The 20,086-nt window shown below is 39.4% G+C and overlaps 1 protein-coding gene across 12 annotated transcripts in view; it reads left to right on the forward strand.

The window, feature by feature from the left end:
- Nucleotides 1-20,086, forward strand: part of LDB2 (LIM domain binding 2) — a 213,532-nt gene that overhangs the window by 187,003 nt on the left and 6,443 nt on the right. For 6 of the 12 annotated variants that reach the window (XM_030239336.1, XM_050973485.1, XM_050973486.1 and 3 more), the window contains 2 exons: nt 14,891-15,014; nt 16,108-16,259. In XM_030239336.1, coding sequence (XP_030095196.1) covers nt 14,891-15,014; nt 16,108-16,259 — 276 coding nt within the window. The remainder of the gene's footprint in view (nt 1-14,890; nt 15,015-16,107; nt 16,260-20,086) is intronic. The other 6 variants (XM_050973489.1, XM_009099669.4, XM_018925213.3 and 3 more) reach the window with 3 other exon arrangements.

Genomic DNA, 20,086 nt, shown 5'->3' on the forward strand with positions numbered 1-20,086 from the left:
TATATGGGCAGTGCTATTTGCAAGAGACCACAGACATTGGCTTCCTCATCCAGTCTGTCCAATGAGTCCAGCTCCTCTTTATTATGGAAAACAAGCAGGGCATTCCAGTCACCAGAGCTGTCACTGGGTAGATGATGCTCCCAAATGAGATGGATCTATGGCATTGAGAGCTGGCATATAAATGTCTGGCCATATATGATCCACTGGCACGTTTTCCCAATTCATCCCATGCCACCTCACTGTCTCCCAAACTGTCCTGGTGCCTTTTTCAGAGCAACCTGGGTGACAGTGGTTTTTAGTAAGTGTGACTGGGGCCACCCTCTGCTGGGAGCAGGCAGGGCTGAGCTCTGTGCAAGTGCTGCACTGGCACCCTCCCTGAGGGCAGGAGAATGGGCCTCACCTGCTTCATTTGGGAGTATTGCAGTTTATAATGTATGCATAAGTGGTTCCATACCCATTAGCAATGTATCCTTGTGCATTAGATCATCAAGCCATATAAATTTAGAATGGCTCAGATTAGAGCAAAGTGCATCCATTGTGGAACTGAGGCTGACTTTGTTGTCTGTGTTGGGCAATACCTGATCTGATGCTGGAATGGAACTGGCAGATGATCCCTTGTATGCCACGAAGCATGCTGATACAAAAGGAACTGTCAAATTTTCTTGAAAAATATTGAACTGGTCAAATTAATTTCTACAAGTACAGCTGCCTGCATCACTGATACCCAGGAGCTTTAGCACCAGGGCTGCTGTGCTGCTGAAGCACAACCTTAGTCACACACTTTAACAGCTTTGAGAGCAGTGCTGCAGTGCAATTGGTAGCACTGATACACGCACAGAAGACCTTTCTCAATGTTGCTGTTACAGAGAACTTCAAATGAATGGATGCATTTGAAAGTCTTCCCAGAAAATACATTTCCTTTTCAGCTGGCAGCTCATTTATTCATCTAAGTAGTCTGTGGATTAAGTAATTTGACACATTTCTTTTGTGAAACAATTGTGTGTTATTGCTCTCTCCTTTTTCCATCTCACCTATACAACTAACCCAGAAATTCAACACAGATATTTCAAGGCACATGCCAGGACCAGCCAGCAGCCACCCCAAGCAGTCTGTGATGATTCTGGTAACCACCACAGGGCCCATAAATGGGTTCCCAAACCAGGAAGGGAAAACCAGAAACAGGGAAAGGGTTAAGAATGTTGTTTTTTTCCTATTTGCTTATTAGCTCAGTTCTTGGCATAAATCTCTCTGGACACAGACAAAGAGGGAGCACAGATTTTAGTCATTTCATGTCTTGGAAGATGAGTGCAGGGAGGTCAGATTGTGGTGCAGCATCATGGATTATAACACAGCAGAATGATCTGGTATCTAATTTTTGAAGTGACCAGCAGATTGGACATCCTGATTTTTCTATATGTGTAGGAACTCTCAGTTTGTTGCTCCTGATAATGGGTCTTTTTCTGTTCATGCTGTGCTGCAGGGTGTGGTGGCTGGGAAGAGGCTGGACTCTCCCCATTCAGATGCAGCTGCCATGTCATGGCACTTTCCTGTCTGTTTCCCTGGGGATGACTTTCAGAGCACAGACACTCAGACCACGAGCACTCGTGAGCAGGTGGTGTAAGGCAGTGCCAGTGTCCCCACCCAATGTCCCCACACAGTGTCCCCACAGCACTGCAAGAAGCATTCTTTCTGGGAAGCAGGAGCCACACGTGCCATTGTGTTTTACCTCCACCTGATCACCATATCCACCTACCTAAAATTCCATCTCTGTTTTCTATATAGATCCTGACAGAACAGCTCAAGTACACTGTGTACAGTCAGAGGACAAGTATTGATTTTGCTGTACCTGAATAAAATTCTTAACAGAAAAACAAAGCTAAAGTTGGTGTTTCAGTTTTTCTCCCTTTTGACTTCTGTGTGTGGGTTTCTGTTCTCACCATATAGCATTTGATCCATGTGAGGTGCACAGTCAGATCTTGATTTTTAAGATGTGCACGACCCAGGCTCTGATCTGTGCAGGCACGACTTCAGAGCCAGTAAATAATTTTGCCTGTGTTTTATTGCCTGTATTTAACTGTAGTGCAAAGTAATAATTTCCTTCCTACCAACAAATCAGTGAACCAGATAGGCAGCTATTACATTTTTCTGGTGTAATTATGAGGAACCATACCCTACCACACCAGCACTGCCTGAAAGTTTCAATGTAGTTTATTTGCACTTCACTGGGCCAAGGGACAACTAGCCTGATCTGAAGTATGCCCTTATTTATTTTGAAGATGTTGCTGTGAATCAAGGTTATTAAGGCACTATTTTAATAGTAATAGCAGGTATAGTATGCATTAGTTTTGTTGCTAATTATATTGTCATGAAAACATTTGAAGCCTTATTAATGCACACACTGTCGATACTTAAAAGCATCATTGCCTGATGGTGTAATACAGCTTCACTAGTGGATGATCTATGACTGCAAGCATGAAATACTCCCTACTTTAAAGTCATTAATCCCTACTTTCTTTGAATATGTTTAATTAAAAAGTTCCATTTCTCAGTAATTGCTGTTTTTATATAACCCCAAAATGGAATTTTATTTAGGCACAAGGTCTTTTATATAAACATCCATCTGTCCACAGCATAGCATTGCTGGGACAAGTTTTGTGGATTGGGTGAGAAGTGAAGAGATTACAGAAGACTCTGTGTCCCTGTTAGAACTGTGAACTTTTGTCCTCTGTGTAACAGCTTTGGAGCATTTTTGCTTTCAGAATTTTGGTGCCAAACAAGGAACTGCAGACTCAATAGGAGAGAAAATCATGAAACAATGGGTTTATTCCTACTGGAGTTGTAATATTAGTTTATTAAAAAGCTCCTTCCTTATTCCTTTTTCTTTTCTATGTCAAGGTTTGCACTGGAAAATATCCTCCTTTCTATTTGAACACAGAATTAAGCAAGCCTTAATTGCATGTATAAAAATACACATATGTATATATATCTATATATCTATATCTATCTATAGATATATATAGAGATATATCTATCTCTATGCTTCAGGGTGAGAGATATCACTAATAAAAAGAAAATATATTGTTATTAATAAGGTTGGCATTCAAAAAGTATGAAATAAATGCATGGAAGTTTGTCAGCTTATTAATCATTCCATTACAAGTGGTGTTTTTACTTTCATTGCTCTAACATCTAACCACAGTTCACTGGCTAAAGGCCAAGGTAGCTTTTGCACTGGCACATTACCATGCAGTGTACTTCTGTACTTCTCTTCCATTTATTAATGCTGCAGACTTCCTACAATTCAGGCTAAAAATAGAACTGGTTATGTGAAAAACACTGCATTTGTGCTTGAGCTGCAGTATAGAAACAAGAGGATTTTATATGGATGGGGGAGGAGATTCATGACACAGAAGAGCTAGCTGGTTATATTCTGGAAAAAGCTTTCTTTTTTCATGGTTGTAAATAAAATTAGAGTTGCTATGTACATGTTAGTCTGAAGGATGAATCACAGTTGTTGTATTGTTTCAGTCTGTATGAATCTTTATGTGTATCTTATGTATGAAGGGGAGATGATTTCTTGTACAAGGAAACCTGAAAATACAACAATGTATGGAAGAGAATTTGTAAAATCAAAGGTGAATGTGATGTTTTGGTTTTCAGTATAGAGACTGCCTTTGTCTGTGGCACGTGTTTTGAAGTAGCCACAAAAATGATATGCAAAAGAAAAACTTCAGCCTCACCACTAAATGTTTGGACTTGCATTTTGGCCAGGCATAGCATCTCCTATTGTTCTGCTTTCAGTAACTTTTAGTCAGCATTTGCTGTCTGCAGACCACTTCACCACAAAAACATTTCCAAACTTATTTCCAGGCTGTAATACAGCTGCACACTAAAAATTGTCAGCATTCAAATGCAGTCCTTACACTCTTGATCTTTTTTATAATGCTGTGATTTGTTTTGAATCAACAGCAGTTTGAACAAGACAAACAACATACTGGATTCCATCTGAACCTAAGGCAGCTGCCAGGGACACAGGTGAAGAGTGATAGTGGATGCATTTCATAGTCAAAATGAAAAGTTGCAAAACTGATAAGGTCTCATTGTTGCACAAACAGAAAAAGCTAACAGTTTGCATATCAGAAATATCAGGTGTTAGGATTTGACTCAGAACTGCTGAATAGGAGCTTGTTTGCCTTTGGAGAAATAGAAAGGAAGGAAATGTCATGCAGCAGCATCCCACGTGGTAGTGATGGGATGGCAAACAAGGAAATAGACCTTTCCCATGCTGTTTCCGACAGATACTGCTTGGGCTGGCTGTGATGCTGGATTATTAAGGAATTCTGATTATTAAATATCTGTGCTTGGCAAAGAATAAGAGTGCCACAAACCTCTTTTAAGTGCATGACAGCCTCCAAAGTCACCCTTGTTTTGTTCCTATCTTGGTACTGTGTAAGAAATAAAATGGGTGGTTGTGTTAGAAGCAGAAGCAATAATATTGAAATGAAAACAAATTGTAAGCTGCATGATTTTTGAACTATCTAGAGAAAATGAAATTAAGAAAGCTTTCAAATGCCATGTGCTTTGCACCAGGCCACTGAAACACAGTGAGATAAACAATAGCTACTGTGTTTCTCTGTCAATTCATAACCTATAATTGGACTTAAAAAAGGAGGTATTAGTTCACAGGGCAAGGCGTAAGTAAAAAAATTGGGTGCAAAGTGCTTAGTTCCTCGTCTTAATTACTACAGACCAGCCTTAAACCTTACCTAACAGTGGAACTCCATCCAAATCTAGTATAGACTGAAATTAATGAATCTGCTCCAATTTACATTAAAATTTAATTTTGTCCTGACAAGCTCTCTGAAATTGATACTCACTGCAATAGAGTGCAGTATAAAAGATCATATCATGCAGTCAACATGATGCACTTTGCAATGTAATTTAACACTAATGTTAAATTAAATTACAAAGATAAATTTTATAGTCTCTCTTAAAATCATTTAAGAGCTTAATTCTTATCTGAGATGTGTAAGACACAAATCTTTCCTATTGATCACTGACTATACAGATAATTGTGAGAGAACAATCACAAAATATGATGGGCTGTCCAAGGCTTTTCTTTATGATACAGACTTGTTATTTGAGTTGTTAGTCCTTTATTGCAACTAGGACCTCTGCTGAAGGAAAAGGCTCAAGTAGGTTGTCCTCACTGAAGAAAATGCTAATCTGTACAGTTTGGATGAGGCCAAATTGCACAATAAAGAAGATTTAGACAATGTTAAACAAGATTTGGAAGATTCAGATTGTAGATTTTCATGGTCCTCAGAATTAAGCCCATCAGGAGGAAGATGAGACTCATCCTATAGGTCCTTTTCTTTTCATTAGCTGAAAATACATACAGCAACTGGATGAAGTTTGCCCCTGCCACTGGGATTCCAGGAATATCTACTTATGTTATTGAAACCAAGTGCCCATACTTTGATTTGTCATCAAGGGAGGGGAAAGGAAGCAGATAACCTTCACTGTTCACTTTGGTGTAGGAAGAACTGTGAGCCCAGCTGGTGGAAACAAAATTAAAAGCCCATAAGACTTGTGTTATGCTGTTGAAGGAAGGGATTTTCAAAACATCTCCCCATTGTAGAGGAGGTGAATAGAAAAAAGAGCATTTGCTGAAAGGACATTCTTTTAATGTCTGGGTAATGACAGGAAGAGTTTAAAGATGCAAAGTTCTTGCAAAAAATAAAAAATAGAAATAATTTTTAAGAAACGGTATTAAAACTTCAAAGAGAGAAGCAAAACTACAGTGGACCTCCTTTCTAAGCCCTTTCTAAACAATGGGTCTTAAATAAAAAGATTAAGCAAAACCACAAGGAAAAACCTTTCAGAGTTTGAGGGAAGAGGGTTATCAAATAGTTACAGTAATGACTGAGAGCCCTAAAATATTTTTTTTTAATGCTTAGTGTTCTAAAACAGAATTCCTTCCAGCACATGCTGTAATGATGAGCATACTGACTAAAGTGATAACTAAATAAGGTGTATGTCAAAGCCATCTCCACAAATGCACTCAGCTTCCCCTTGGACAAGGAAAGGAGAGCACATCTGTCCAGTTCAACATTCACTATGTGGCATCTTGAAGGTGCTTCACACACTCATTACTTACAAACTGAAGATGTCACTAAAACTGATCATCTCCACTGTAATAAATGTTTCATTTAATATGATATGATGCTAAGTAGGCCCTCAAATTAGGTTCTTTTCAGGGAAGAATGTGCTCAGCTATCTGCACAGCACTTCAGCAGCTCTGCAGGAGCTGGGACATTGACAGGAATGGTTTGGGACTGTTAAAGCCAGAGCCCTTCTGCCAGCCTGGGCACACTGCAGGGAGTGAGGAACCTGCAGTTCTTGTGGGGATACAAGGAGGGAGGAAGAACCTTCCTGAACTATAAAGGAGGTTGGGTTCCCTGCTGACCAGGTGCCCAGTTTTGATGCTGTCATGGTGCCACCACATGGAAAGTCAGAATTAATAGCCACAAGATCTAACAAAGTTCCATAGTCACCTGAATTGCTCCAGAGTGCATGGAGCAGAGGACAGTGGTGGAAGTTGTTATCTAGCTGGTGTGTTAAGGAGGGAGAAAAGAAGAAAAGAAAGAAAAAAAAGAAAGAAAAGAAAAGAAAAGAAAAGAAAAGAAAAGAAAAGAAAAGAAAAGAAAAGAAAAGAAAAGAAAGAAAGAAAAGACAGAAAAGAAAAGAAAAGAAAAGAACAGCAAAGAAAAGAAAAGAAAAGAAAAGAAAAGAAAAGAAAAGAAAGAAAAGAAAAGAAAGAAAAAAAGAAAGAATGGCAGGGAGAGATTAAATTGGGGTGCAACACTCTAACTGGAATTAGCTGCAATGATGGTGATGGCTGTGCTATGTTAAGATCTGTTTCATATCCACTCATAGTTATTTGCCTGAAAAAACATGTTTTTCAAGCTTAGTCTTACCTGAAATGAATGCTGCTTCTTTCCATTATCACTGTTGCTGGGAATTGAAATGGCTGCAGATAGAGAACAGTGTAAAAACATGATGAGCTATGTAGCTTGGGAGCAATTGAGCAGCTGAATACTGCATTATTGAGAAATCATTCGCTACCTCTGGGTGTTAGTGAGAAACTGGAGAGTCCTAGACTGGCATTCAGGGCATAGCATAGGATGAATAAACATTGCTGAGTGCTGAGTATTTGCTAGTGAATCCAGTATGGAGCTTCAGCAGTTCTGTGTCATCCCACTGCGTCCTCCAGGGCTGGCAACACACACAAAAGGAACAGTGAACACCAGGAGTCTTGTGGCAGGATTGTTTCCTAAATAACCAAGTTATCAATGGAATTAATGACATTTTGTATGATGTGCAGCGGGCAAAACAGCCATATTTTCAAGTGTCAGTGTGTGAGAGCCATTTAAATATATATCAGTAGTACCCAAGGGACTTGTAGATAGGTGCATGAAAATGTTGTTTTTATGTGCATACCTGTCTATTGCCAAATTATTCCTGGCTTAGTATTTTACCTCCTTTCTAGTGAAGACAGGAATCTCTTTAGAACAAGGGGCTCAGTATTTTGTAAAATGTATGTGTATCTCTGTCATTGTACAAATAATGAGCTGCAGATGCGAATGATCACTAATATTCGAGTGTTAAGCTAGAAATTCTAATTCCTAGATTCTTAGGTGATTGCAAGTACAAATGTTTTTTGACTCTGCATGGTGTCACAAAACATGGAACCTTCTCCCATGCTGAGTGGTGGTTATTAAGTATATCCTAGACCCTGTAAATCTCAGGTTATAGAATTTGTCCCAGAATCTGTTTTTGCCATGGTATTTTGCTGAAGAAACTCGTCCTGTATTTTTTAAAGCTAACACAAAATATCCATTCCATATGGTTTTGGAGATGTACTTAAAATATGAGCCAAGTTCAACCTGATGCAGTTCTGTCTTTCTGAGCCCTGAGCTAGTCTAAAACAATTTCTTTCAGAGGTGTGATCCCTTTCATCTCAATGAGATTTTAAGTCAAAGCCTAAAGAAATTAGTTTTAGTAACAGTTTTAAAGCCTTTTCATTACTATCTGTTTAAATCGAATGTCTTTAATTTAGGAGTAAATACAGTAAGTGTGCCTATACCATCATTCCAAGCAGTTTCCCACCTCCTTGTAGATTTCAAAACTCCTGTTCTTTCCTACCTATGTAGCAAACCCAAGGACTTCAGTCTGTTTATACACAGCCAATTTAAAAAATCTTTGGCACAGAAGGAATTGGAAATATGGAGAGAACAGTAGTCACAGTAAACAAGCTAGGGATTACTCTGTGGTATTGGACTGCTTAAGCTATTGAGGTTAAGAGCTGGCTTTTCATTCTGTCCCAAAGATCATCTAAGGTTTCACTAAAATAAATGACCCTGTGCAGACTGGATTTTGAATATTCAGGTTAAAATAACTGGATTTATAATTTAAGTTGAAGCAGTTACTGTATTTGCTGCTTGCTACACTAACTACTGTCAAAATTGAACATTTATTTATTCCATGTATGTCATTACATGGGGTGTACAAAGAACATTTATTAGTTCCACATCTCAGCAGGAGTGCACAGTGGCTCTTCAAAAAGAGAAAGCAGGTAACAAGAATAGTAAGTTGAGTGATGGGAATCTCAGAGCCCCTTCTTTTGGCTTAAAGTTTATCTTGCAGGGAAGGACCATGGATAGAACTGATCCACTGAAATGTACTGATGGAAGAGACTTGTATTTCACTTGACATACTGGGCAAGAGCTTAAAACAAAGCCAAAGCATTCCCCCCTAGAAAAGAAGTATGTAAAGAAACACCTAATTTATTTCAGTGCATAAAAACCCCAAAACATTTCTCATTTATATCTTCATGTTTTTAATGGAAAACAAAGATGGTTTTTAAGATGAAAATGTTCTGTATTCACATGTGATCCTTAAAAAACACATGCTATTTTGAGCAGTGAATTGCAAGCCGGCCAGTGAAAGAAGCAGCAATATGTTCCTAGGAAATTTTCATTCCTCCCTCTGTTCTGCAGGGGAATGAAACATTAATTCTGAAAAGCAAGCATGAGCAGAGAAATTTAAAATCAGCCATAAGCTTTCTCTGTTTCTAACTCCAAAAATGAACTGTATTGAGGACTGCAGCAATGCTTTCCTGTTTCAGAGCTGTGCTGCTGGGGGTTCAGGGAACTCATACAGGGTTTTGAAACCACTCAAGGAAGACAAACTTCCAGCTATAGCTCTTTTTACAAGAAAAACGTCCCTAGTGTGTCCCCTTCCTCACTGCAGGTGTGTCAGTAACATATTGTGGGCATCTGGAAATGTGTACCTGTGGATGGGCATAAAACAGTGGATGTGGATGTTCAGAGACATTTCAGTTCTTTGCAGAAATCCTGCCCCTCTGAAGAAATGGGACCTTTCCCACAGAAATGCCTTGGGGCCAAAATTTCTCTAGCAGCATGAACTGGAGTTGTTTTCTCTAGAGCACGCAGAGGGTGTGCAGAGGGAAGACTGCATTTCAGCATAGAAATAAAGTGTAGTTGTGTTTAGATTTGTTGGTTGATAACTCAGAGTCTTTGTGGAGGATAAAAAATGAACTCTAAAAGAATGCTGAACCTCTTCAAGGCTGCACATTGTATTCTAGGTGTACCTTCACTGTCAACATCCTACCTGAATATTAGCCAATGATTATTACTCCCATTCAAATGGGGGTTTTGGCATTTTTAGGAAGGGCTGTAAATCAACATGAGCTCTGAATATGCAACAGTTCCTATAATTTTCAGGTACAGTCATTTGACCAGGAGAAGTTTCAAGCATCAAAGAGTTAAAACTACATTTCAGTAGAACTTCAGGGAACACTCTTATTGCTGCCTGATTCCTTGCTGGCTCATTCAGAAAAACTGATGTTACATTATACATTTACATTTTTAAGTGTCATCTACATGAAAAATTTTAGCTATTTCCATTTTTTAAATTGTAGTTAGTGAAACTTTTATGTATTCAGACAAAATAGGCAGCCATAGGAAGATAAAACTTGCTTGTTTTGGTAGACCATGGGACTTGTTGGCCACCTGGCTGACTGACCAGATATGTTTCCTGATGTAAAGAAACTGCCCGCGTGATTATGTAGTGTCACCAGCTGAATACGGCAGGACTGGAGGCTCACGGATTTCTCTTTAAAATGCAAAAAGCGCAGGAAAGCCGAAGGGCTGCCGCTCCTTTGTGCTGCTGGCGCGGAGGCAGCGGGGCCCGTTGGCTGGGGCAGCTCTGCCACCTGCAGCTCAGCGGCGGCAGGAGCGCTCCGCCCGCGCCTTCCCCCGCCGACCGAGCGCCCGCGGGCAGCAAGGAGCCTTCCGGAGCAGGGGAATCGCTGCTGAAATTAGAAATACAATGCCTTCGCTTATCGTGTGCAAAAGGTAAAAGAGAGATTGCACGTCGGTGTTTCTTGCTAATATTCACTGCTTCCAGAAAGAGCATCTGTTCTTGGAATGGAATAAAAAGCCAGCATTAAAACAAAAATCATAAGGTTAAAACTACTCTTAGTGTGACTGGACTGATCTTAGAGCTTAATATGACCCCTTACTGATGAAGGCCAGTTGGGGTTCAGCTGATATCTGAGGCATTACAGGAAATTATGTGTGGATCCATATTCCCAGAACCCTTTAACTCTGTCTGCAGTGCCACCACTACCTCCTCATATAACTCCCTTCTTGAAAAACACTGGGTTTTGAAACCTGTAAATGCTAGTTTTCTCCTCCAAAAAAACCCTTAAAAAAAATGAATTTTTTTCAGATGTGTTTTACTAACACATAGACACACCAAAAAAAAAAAAAAAAAAAAAGAAAAAAAACCAAAACAAAACTAAAAACCAACCAAAAACAACCCCCAGACATTATTATGTTCCCTATTTTCCTATTTTCACTTCCCTTAGCCCCAAGGGTATAGCATTACCACTTTGTCAAGTTGGATCCACGCCCTCTAACTGATGAATTGTCCATAGGATCCATCTGGAACTCCAGGAATGTCCCTGCCAGTGTATATGGTACCAAACCATGTGCATGGGTCTCAGTGTGTAATGGACACCCACAAATACAGGCTGCTCATGCCAGTGATCTCAGAGTGAAGCACTGTGCTCATCCCTCGAGCTGGCTCCACCTCACAGCTCTGACAGTGAAACAACAATGGTTCTGAGTAATGGTCAGACATCATCACAACGAGCTCAGACAAGATGGCCAGAAACTAATTCTAATAATATTGGGTTACTAAGCATCATATGGAGTCCTTTCAGTGGGTTTTAGTACTGCAGAGGGAAAGTACATAATCTATTACAATACACATTTTTCCAAATACATTTTAAAGGCTAAAACAAACATAATTTTTTCTTTGAAATTTAGGCTTTGTTCAACTGCACACCCAATTAAGACACATTCTAGTGCCTCAAACATCCACAAGGAGCTTTGTGTCCTTCTGGGACAGCAAGAGCGATCTGGTGGATCAGATCCAGCCTCATCTAGGGCATTTCTGCTGGCACTAGACACCTGTGCACAGGCATATGGATCTCAACTCTAGTGTTGCCTAAGCATGGAACTCAGAAATATCTCTCTTGTCAAGCACTGTCATTAAAGATTCTGTATTCCTAGGAATGTAGAAATTATTTCTGTAATCATACACCACCACTGCACTAAATTCTTGAAGTCTTTAGGCTATTTTCTTGGGTGACTGATTTCAAACTGTGAAGAAACTGCTTGTAGAAGAGATTGGTTTTGTTGGTGTTCCAAAAATTATTAATATAGTACTGTAGTAAAAACTTGTACATTTTGGTATTATCCAGTGCTTGAAAAAAATGTTAAAATGTATGTTGTGCAGAAATCTCACAGAGGGAGACTAGATGATCTGTGGGGAATAGACAGTTTAAGCCTCAGGCTTCTATAAGCCAATGAATGCAAGAGAATAAAACACTTCATTAGCTTTGTTTTAAGAACTCACTCTGTCAACCCAGCCTGCCAGTTACCTGCTCTCCATTGTTTAAAGACAGCAGGTGGTTTTGGCCAGTCAAGCTTTTAAATGCATGTTGTCCCCACATTTTTAAACTGGCTTTTTTGAAAAAAAAACAAAAAACAAGTTACTGATTGTCAATGACAAGTTCCTTGGACTTAAGATAATTGGAGAACAATAATTTCCTCTTTCAAGGATTTGGGTTTGGAGTTACTTTAGATTTCAAGTAGGTCTCAAAGGTCACCAAAAAAGACTGTGAAATTTGATATCAATCATTTTTAATCCAGTTCATTTTACACTTATGCCACATTCACATGATCTAGATACATTTAAAACTATAGAGTTCAATGTCCTGCTATTACTCAAGTATCCAAAGCCGACCTTACAGTTTTAGAGGAAGAAAGTGGTTATGAATTCCCCAAAACCCAGAAGAATTCATGTGAGTGGGTACAGCTCCCAGGTACTCAGAAGATGAGACCTTCCCATGCCCTAGAGTAGGGCCCTCATTCCCATATGTTTTTCTCTATGCAAGTGAGATCAGTCAAGCATTTCTACGTATTGGGTCTGCATTCCATTTCAACTTTGTGTGTGAAGTGAAAGAGGCTATATGCAGGATTAGCAGTCAAGATATCCACAGGCAGCAGGGACAGCATAGTCCTCAGTGCACATTATGGTTAGAGCACAATAGCAAACATCTTTGCCAAGATGATAAAGAAGAAACATTCTCTTTGTTGCCAATAATAAATATCTAGGGAAGAGTAAGTATATAATGAATAAAGTGTCCTTAAGGAAATGTTGGAAGAACTACATATATATTTCTGTATTTTTAGTTCCAGCAGCAGCAGAGCTGTGTGAGTCTAGTGCTCTGCCCAGGGTAACTAGTTTGTTCAGAATTATCACAAGTATCTTTTTCCTGCTTGCTGCTGTCAGCTCATAATGAGAAAATTTAGCCAGCCATGCCAGACACCCAAACTTTAGACAGTCAAAACAATGGTGTCCATTACCATCACAAATCTTTCTCACTCACATACACACATACATACACACACACACAAAACCTGAGCAAGCACCTGCAGATTTCAGAGTAAATTGAATATCAACTCAAAATACAACACATTTTTCACAGCATAAACTGGATCCTGCATATATTTTAGGACCTGATGATATTAATTTTTGTTGAATATTGTACCAGATGAAAATCCAAACCCAGAGTGCAGTATGTGATAGTAGCTTTCTGTCTGTTAGATTATCTTGTAAATATTTATTTATGACAAATATGTAAAAACTATGTAAGAAAAACATCAATGAGGCAACTGCAGATTCAATATCTGCAGTTGGGAAAAAATAACTTCTCATACTCAAGCTCTTCATTCTCCCTGCTGCTTTATGTTATCTCTGTTTTAACTGCTGTTAATGGAAGGCTCATCAAACAGCAGTGCCAATACACTGTGATATTTAAATGCTGAATTAGTCTCAGTCCTCATGGCAGTCCTCACCCTTTCAAACATTTTCCCTGCATACTTTGCATCTCCATTTATATGAATGAGAGAAGGGTGCACTTAGGGAGAATGGAACAAGCATTGCTCAACTCTCTAGCCCAGAGAGAAGAATTTGTCTTCTGTCTTATATATTTGTAAAAGAACAAAGGGAAAACACCTCCTGCTGAAGAAAATCCAGGACACTCTTTCAGCAAAACTTCCTAAAATTAATAAACAATTCAAAACAAGACTTGGCTTAAGTTACACCTTTCTTCAGTTGCCATTCTAACTTCCAATAATTTGATCAACTTGTTGCCCTACTTCTGTTGGTAAAAAAAAGCCAAACCTGCTCCTGCTTCTAAATGCAGTTCTGCCTTGAAAAGTGACTAAAAATGGCATGCAGGCTCCATGCTTATTCTGTGCCAGCTACTTCCTTATCATATGTGCTCAGTTTGCAAGTAAGGAACCATTTCCTCCTATGTGCCAGCCCTGCAAATTTCAGGTAGCACCTGTAGCTCAGCCTGGAGTTTTTCTCCTCATTTATGATGCCTAAAAAACCAAGGCTCTGGCAAACAAGAGTAAGCCCTCACTTACAGGTGTGTAGTTTTTTAGCCTTCTATGGCTTTGAGTGAGGTTTAAATGACTGGAAATGATTCAGTGGTTATAAAGAGGAGAGACTAGAAAGAACAGTGGTGCTCTTTCTGCTGGATCTGCTCTGCTAACAGGAGTAGAAAGCAGTGAACAATATTTCATTATTAAGTGAACAGGTAGAATATATATAAGCCTATTTTAAAAAAGATGTTTGAAATTCCTTATTTTCAGAAATCTCTATCCTATATATTCAGCATTCAAGCAGACAAGAAAAATAAAATGCTTCTCTTTTTTTCTCATATGGGTCATTCACATGATAGTGTATAGTCCTCATATAACAAAAAAAGCCCAAAATTACAGGGATTATTTTGCATGCATTATCAAAATAAAAGATCATTTATAAGTTCTCGTTGTGGTGTGCAGCAGGTCAGAAGAACACATTTTGCTGTATGTGAATGCTAATCCGCTATGGGCATTTTATTATTTATAAATCTTTGCAGCTTTGGCAACGGAGCATGAACATTTTGAACTCTTCTGAAATCTCTGTAGCCTGGAAGACTAGAGTTGAAGTTTATCTGATATATCCATAAATTACCTAGGATAATAAATAGCAAGAAGAAGTTTTCCCAATTCAGAGTTTTTATTTTGCGATCCAAGTGCAGATTAAACTGAACTGTATAAGGCATGCTCCATTAGCAAGAGTAAAAAAAAATCCAAAAATATAATTTCCAGCTATGTAAATACTGATCAATGGGGGCTTTGCTTGGATGAAATTGTTCTATTCTGGTTTTTTCTTCTAGTTGTGTGTTATACTGGAGCCAATGCAGGAACTGATGTCAAGACATAAAACTTACAATCTAAGTCCTCGAGACTGCTTGAAGACTTGCTTATTTCAAAAATGGCAGAGAATGGTGGCCCCACCAGGTATGTTTCACTTCCAAAATTCTTCTTATTTTATAGTAAAATTAATAGAGAAGCAATGGGAAAGCTTACTTATAAAGGAAAGTAATAAAAATTAACAATGCTCCCAAAGCAAGCCTGAAAATTATTCTGATATTTTATGATTTCAGTCTGACACAACTGATTTATAGATGTGCACACTGAGATGGCTTCACTATGACTAGGATATAATTTAGTACAAAAATATGTGTAGATGGAATGCAGAATGCCTACTGGCTCCATTAGAATTCATTGTTTGTGTAAACCTACTTCCTGCTGTGACTCCGAAATTACAGCTACAATTCATAATTAATTGTCTTTGAGACTAATATTAAGTTATTTATAGGCCTGGTCCTAATCTCCTTCCTCCTACACTTCAAAATAATAATTCTCTCTTTTTTCAGATTATAAAGATTTTTATATCTTAGAGTGTTCACATGGGTGCCCAGGACAACTTTTGGAAAGAACAATTGTCCCTCTGTGCTTTGGCAGTTTAAGCAAAGCTGTGTAATTGTCCTGACTCAGTCTGAGGTTTGCAGGCTTGCAGGGCAGTGCCATTTGGCACACTTCATGGGTTCTCCTGGGAGCAGCAGCTGTAAAGGTGAAGCCCACACAGGATGTAAAGGAGCTCAAAGGATGGTTGGTTTCTTTTTGCTTGCTGCATGGATGGCAGCAGTAGGGTGGAGTTTGAGGCTGTACCCTCCATCACAGTGGGACCTGCATTTTCATTTAGCACAGTTTCTTGCTGTGCGACCTTCAGCAAGTTCCACAGTCACTTTGACCACAATGATCATTATCATGATACTCTCATCAGTAAAAGGCTTTTGAATACCTTTATTGACAATGCAGGGAAAATAAGCTTTGTTAATCCATCAGAAAAAATTGAAAGCAGATTCCATTGGTTTGGGTCCAAATATAATTATACAGTTTGTATGTTAAATCTAACACAACTCCTGCTGTTAAACTTAGCAATTTGAAACAAATTGAAAAAGTATTTCAGCACCACTTCTTATGGATCATTTTAGTTCTTGCTTAACAGTATCTGCCATTTGCTTTCCTTCTTATCATTTTATTGCAGCAGAACCCACAAGACAACCAACAACCAAACGGAGGAAAAGGAAAAACTCTACCAGCAGCACTTCCAACAGCAGTGCTGGGAACAATGCAAATAGTACCAACAGCAAGAAAAAGTCAGCTGCTGCAAACCTGAGTCTATCAAGTCAGGTACCTGTAAGTCTCACTTTCCTTTTAGGCCTGAATCACTTATGGTGCTTTAATTCTTTCCATACGTTGTAAAGAAGGTGCATTCTTGAGCCAATCTATCACATGCAAAAGGCAATCTTGCACAGTGTGCTGTGAAAGCTGGGGAATTAGTGGAGAGGTGTGAAGAAGCTGCTCTGCAGTGCAGCTTTAATGCAGGACCTTCAAACAGAAGTGTCCTGAGGATCAGATGTGATTTTCTAAAGGCCTGGGCCAGTTCCTCTTTTTGTCAGGGGGTGTCCCTTCAATGGTGTTGGGACTCAGATTAGGCCCCGTGTTTTTAGACATAGCATGAGCCTTGCAGACTTCACCTGCCAGGTGCCAAGCAAGGATGTGCCCCAGTGGTGCAGGAGAGCTGTACCTGAGGAAGCTGCTGGTCTGTCTGTGTCAGTACCTTACCTCTAATTGGTGCCAGGTTCAGATGCTGAACAGGAACAGGTTATGATTTGACTTACCTGCAGATTTGCTCTCTTTGTCCAATCACTCCAATCACTTGCAGAGGGTAGATCCCCTGGAATGTGGTACTCAGGTTACCCACCCTACTAGCTGTAACTCTTGACATCCTAATTGTATAGGGAGACACCAAGTCATTTCCAGAGTAACAAGTGTATCAGCACTTCAATAATGTCACATTTACTGCCTTAGTCACAATGTAGGGGTATTCAGACCCCAAATTGTGACAAAGTGTGCCTTAGTCAATAAGGAAATAGCTTATGCATTTTAAAGCTTGGTAAATTAATTTGATATTATAGAAACCACAAAGTCATATCCTGGGAATAATATGCAGGTATTTTTATTGGATTTCTGATCAGCAGATAGAAGGGGTAGGTCTCTGAAACCTACCAAAGAATATGGGCATTTTGCTAGCACAAAGCAGACACTTCCTAGGAAACTTGAATATCCAGATTTAAAAAAGAGGAGTAGACTAACACCAGTGAAATGAAATGAAGATTTTTGTTTAGTAACTGATTTAGCAATCCACTAGTTTACAGCTTTGGGCTCCAGTACATTAAACTCATATTTCCTCCTTGTCATATTAAAATTGGCTCGCATCCCCAGGGTCAGATTCTTTCCCTAATATAGGCATCTCTGTGTTTTTCTGGCAGCACAAAGCAGTCAGAAGGCTGACTACCTGATCTCCTGGTGGCAGGCACCACTCTGCCCTACTGATGGTATCTGCCAGGAAAACCTTTGGATCAATATTCAACCATATTTAAGAAAAAACTTCAGTGAAGTGCAAAACCAAGCAACCAGCTAGTTCCCTGCTGTCTCCAGCTTTAAAAGACAGTAGACATTTTCTGTCAGCTACACCCTGCTCAGAGTTCAGCAGGACCAGAACCTGACCCCCTGCCTCTCTTCAGCCTGCTCCTCCCTGGAGAGAGGACTTATTTGGCATTCAGTGGTAGCTGTGTGTACTTAAACGTTTGATTGTGATTGAGCCCTCTGTCATTCCCACTGATATCCAAAGTGACTTCAGGTGCTGAAGGCTGCTCCTGACAGATGAAGCAGTCAAGGCTGCTCTTCTGATGGAGATGATAGTTGAGCATCTGAGACATATTAGTGAAGTTTATTATGGTATAAGGGATGGATTTTAGCTTTCTTTTACTTTCAGGATGTTGCATACTCAATAGTTTTCAATGTTCTTTGCTTTCTGTACAAGAGTAGCAAAATGGTCCAAACTCTTTTGTATGGAGGATCAGGTTCCATTTTTAGGACACTTTTCCTTTCCATCTGCAAAGGGGAAATGCTTAGCTGTTCAATTTGACATACTAACAGCTCTTCCCATCTTCCCCACAGCAAAGATAGCAAACCAGATGGAATTGATGGTTTGACCACCCTGTAGAGTAGACAACTCAAAATAATTTTAGCAGGAGGATATTTCAGTGTAAAACTATTCAACGCTTTTCAGTTTAATAAAGAGATGCAATCCCACGCTTCTTCAAAATTATGCATTCTTTGAAGTGGACCTTGTTGCCCTTGCTTTCTGAAGATAGCTGCAGGTAGCAGTAACTTGCTTTCTGTTTCTTTTCCATAAGTGTAACTTAAAGTGTACCATTTAGTAGTTAATGTTTGGTTGCCCTTACATGCAATAGAAGACAAGAGATCCTTGAACACAATTTGGTAGTTTTCATTTCAATAAAATACTCATTTAGCTGTACAGCTTTCTGTGAATGGGACTTTCCTTCTCAGTAGAAAAAAACCCCACCCTACTGAAATCATTCACTTTCAGTGCTAAAAGCATTTCCCCTCTCTTTATTAGAGAAGAGGAATGAAATCACTGCATCTTCTATCTAGATGACTCAAATAAGCAGAGCTAGTTTCAGTTCCATTTTTCTCATCCTCCTCTCTGGAGAACCCCACAATGAGCTCATATCTATATCAACCCTGGATTAATAAGAAGTCCTGTATTCTCTTTTTCTCCAGTGATTTCTTTCCTGCCTGCAAAGTCAGTCTCTCCATCATAATCACATCAAAATTCCTGTCTCTTTTATGCTTCTGTGTTGTTTTAACTTTGATATTAAATTAATCCTGATTAAACACTGTTTTCTTAGCCTCTATTCTATGTGATGTTTCTTGGTTTAGGACATTAGTAATTCTTCCATTTTGCTCCTGCATTAACAGTGCATGCAGTCTGGCAAATATGTGAACTTACCATACACCTCATCCCCATTTCTCATTCACATCATTAACTTCTGGTTCTTTAAGGAGTTCTTCATGCCTAGAGAGGCAAATGTCCCGTGTTCAGGATAGTGTCCAGATAACAGAAGCACCATCAGCCATGGAAAATCTTGAAACTTCAGAGTTTTGTCATTTTCCCCCCAGCCCCTTCCAACTCTTCAGATAAATACATTGGGCAAACCTTGATTAGTGAGGGAATGTCACCTGGCAGATAGAGGTTCTTCTGCTAGTAGAAGGAGATAGTTGTGCCCTTTCCTCCACCTGCATTATTTTCTGATCAGTTCTCCAGGCAGGGACAGTGCAGACAATACAGAGCCAAGCTCAGAAAGTGAAATTATGTGATTGGGTTTCTGTGCATGGGTCAGGTTGACACTGCATCCTGAAGCTCAGTTGTTGAAGCCTAATCAATCAGTATCATTTGTGCTCCTTGTGTTGCCCTAAATTTATTAGCATTTCCACAGTGCTGACACATACTGATACATCTCTAATGACAATCCATAAAAGCGTCTGAAGGGTCTCTGCTAGTGGGTGGGTATCTTCCATTTCATCAGGAATTTGAAAATGTTACTCTCAGTCCATCCTCTTATCTCTAACTATTGTTTATACTTTCTCAACTGTGGTAAATAAAATACAAATTTTTGTCCTTTTGACAGTCACTTGCACTCTACTATATCCATTTTCTCTTACGATGGTGGGATGAACAGTGGTTTCTGTGATTCTGATCATTCTCAGGCTACTGATTGCAGACCTTCAGGATCCCTTTAGGATCTCTTGTCAACATGACTCTTCTGGCCCGAGTCCCTTGTTTAATGCCTTTTCAATGTACTACGTATTTCCTACATATTTCCTTTGTTCTTAGTTCAAATGCAGTTAGCCAGAGTGCCACATGATTGCACCACACAACTCATTCTTAGCTTGGCCCATTGCTTGTCCAGGGATGCTTTTGACCCAAATCCTGTAGGTGCTGAGGTAACACAGTGTACTGTGGTGGAAGCAGAGCTAAGTGCTGATAAAGCCAGCAGAAATACAAAAACATTTTTCTCATGTTCTCAGGCTCTCCTGGGTGCAGGTTCAGTACTGCCAGTGCTCCCCATAGATGCATTGACTGGCTTTAGTGC

The sequence above is a fragment of the Serinus canaria genome, chromosome 4 (genome assembly GCF_022539315.1).
Source record: "Serinus canaria isolate serCan28SL12 chromosome 4, serCan2020, whole genome shotgun sequence".
Lineage (NCBI taxonomy): Eukaryota > Metazoa > Chordata > Aves > Passeriformes > Fringillidae > Serinus > Serinus canaria.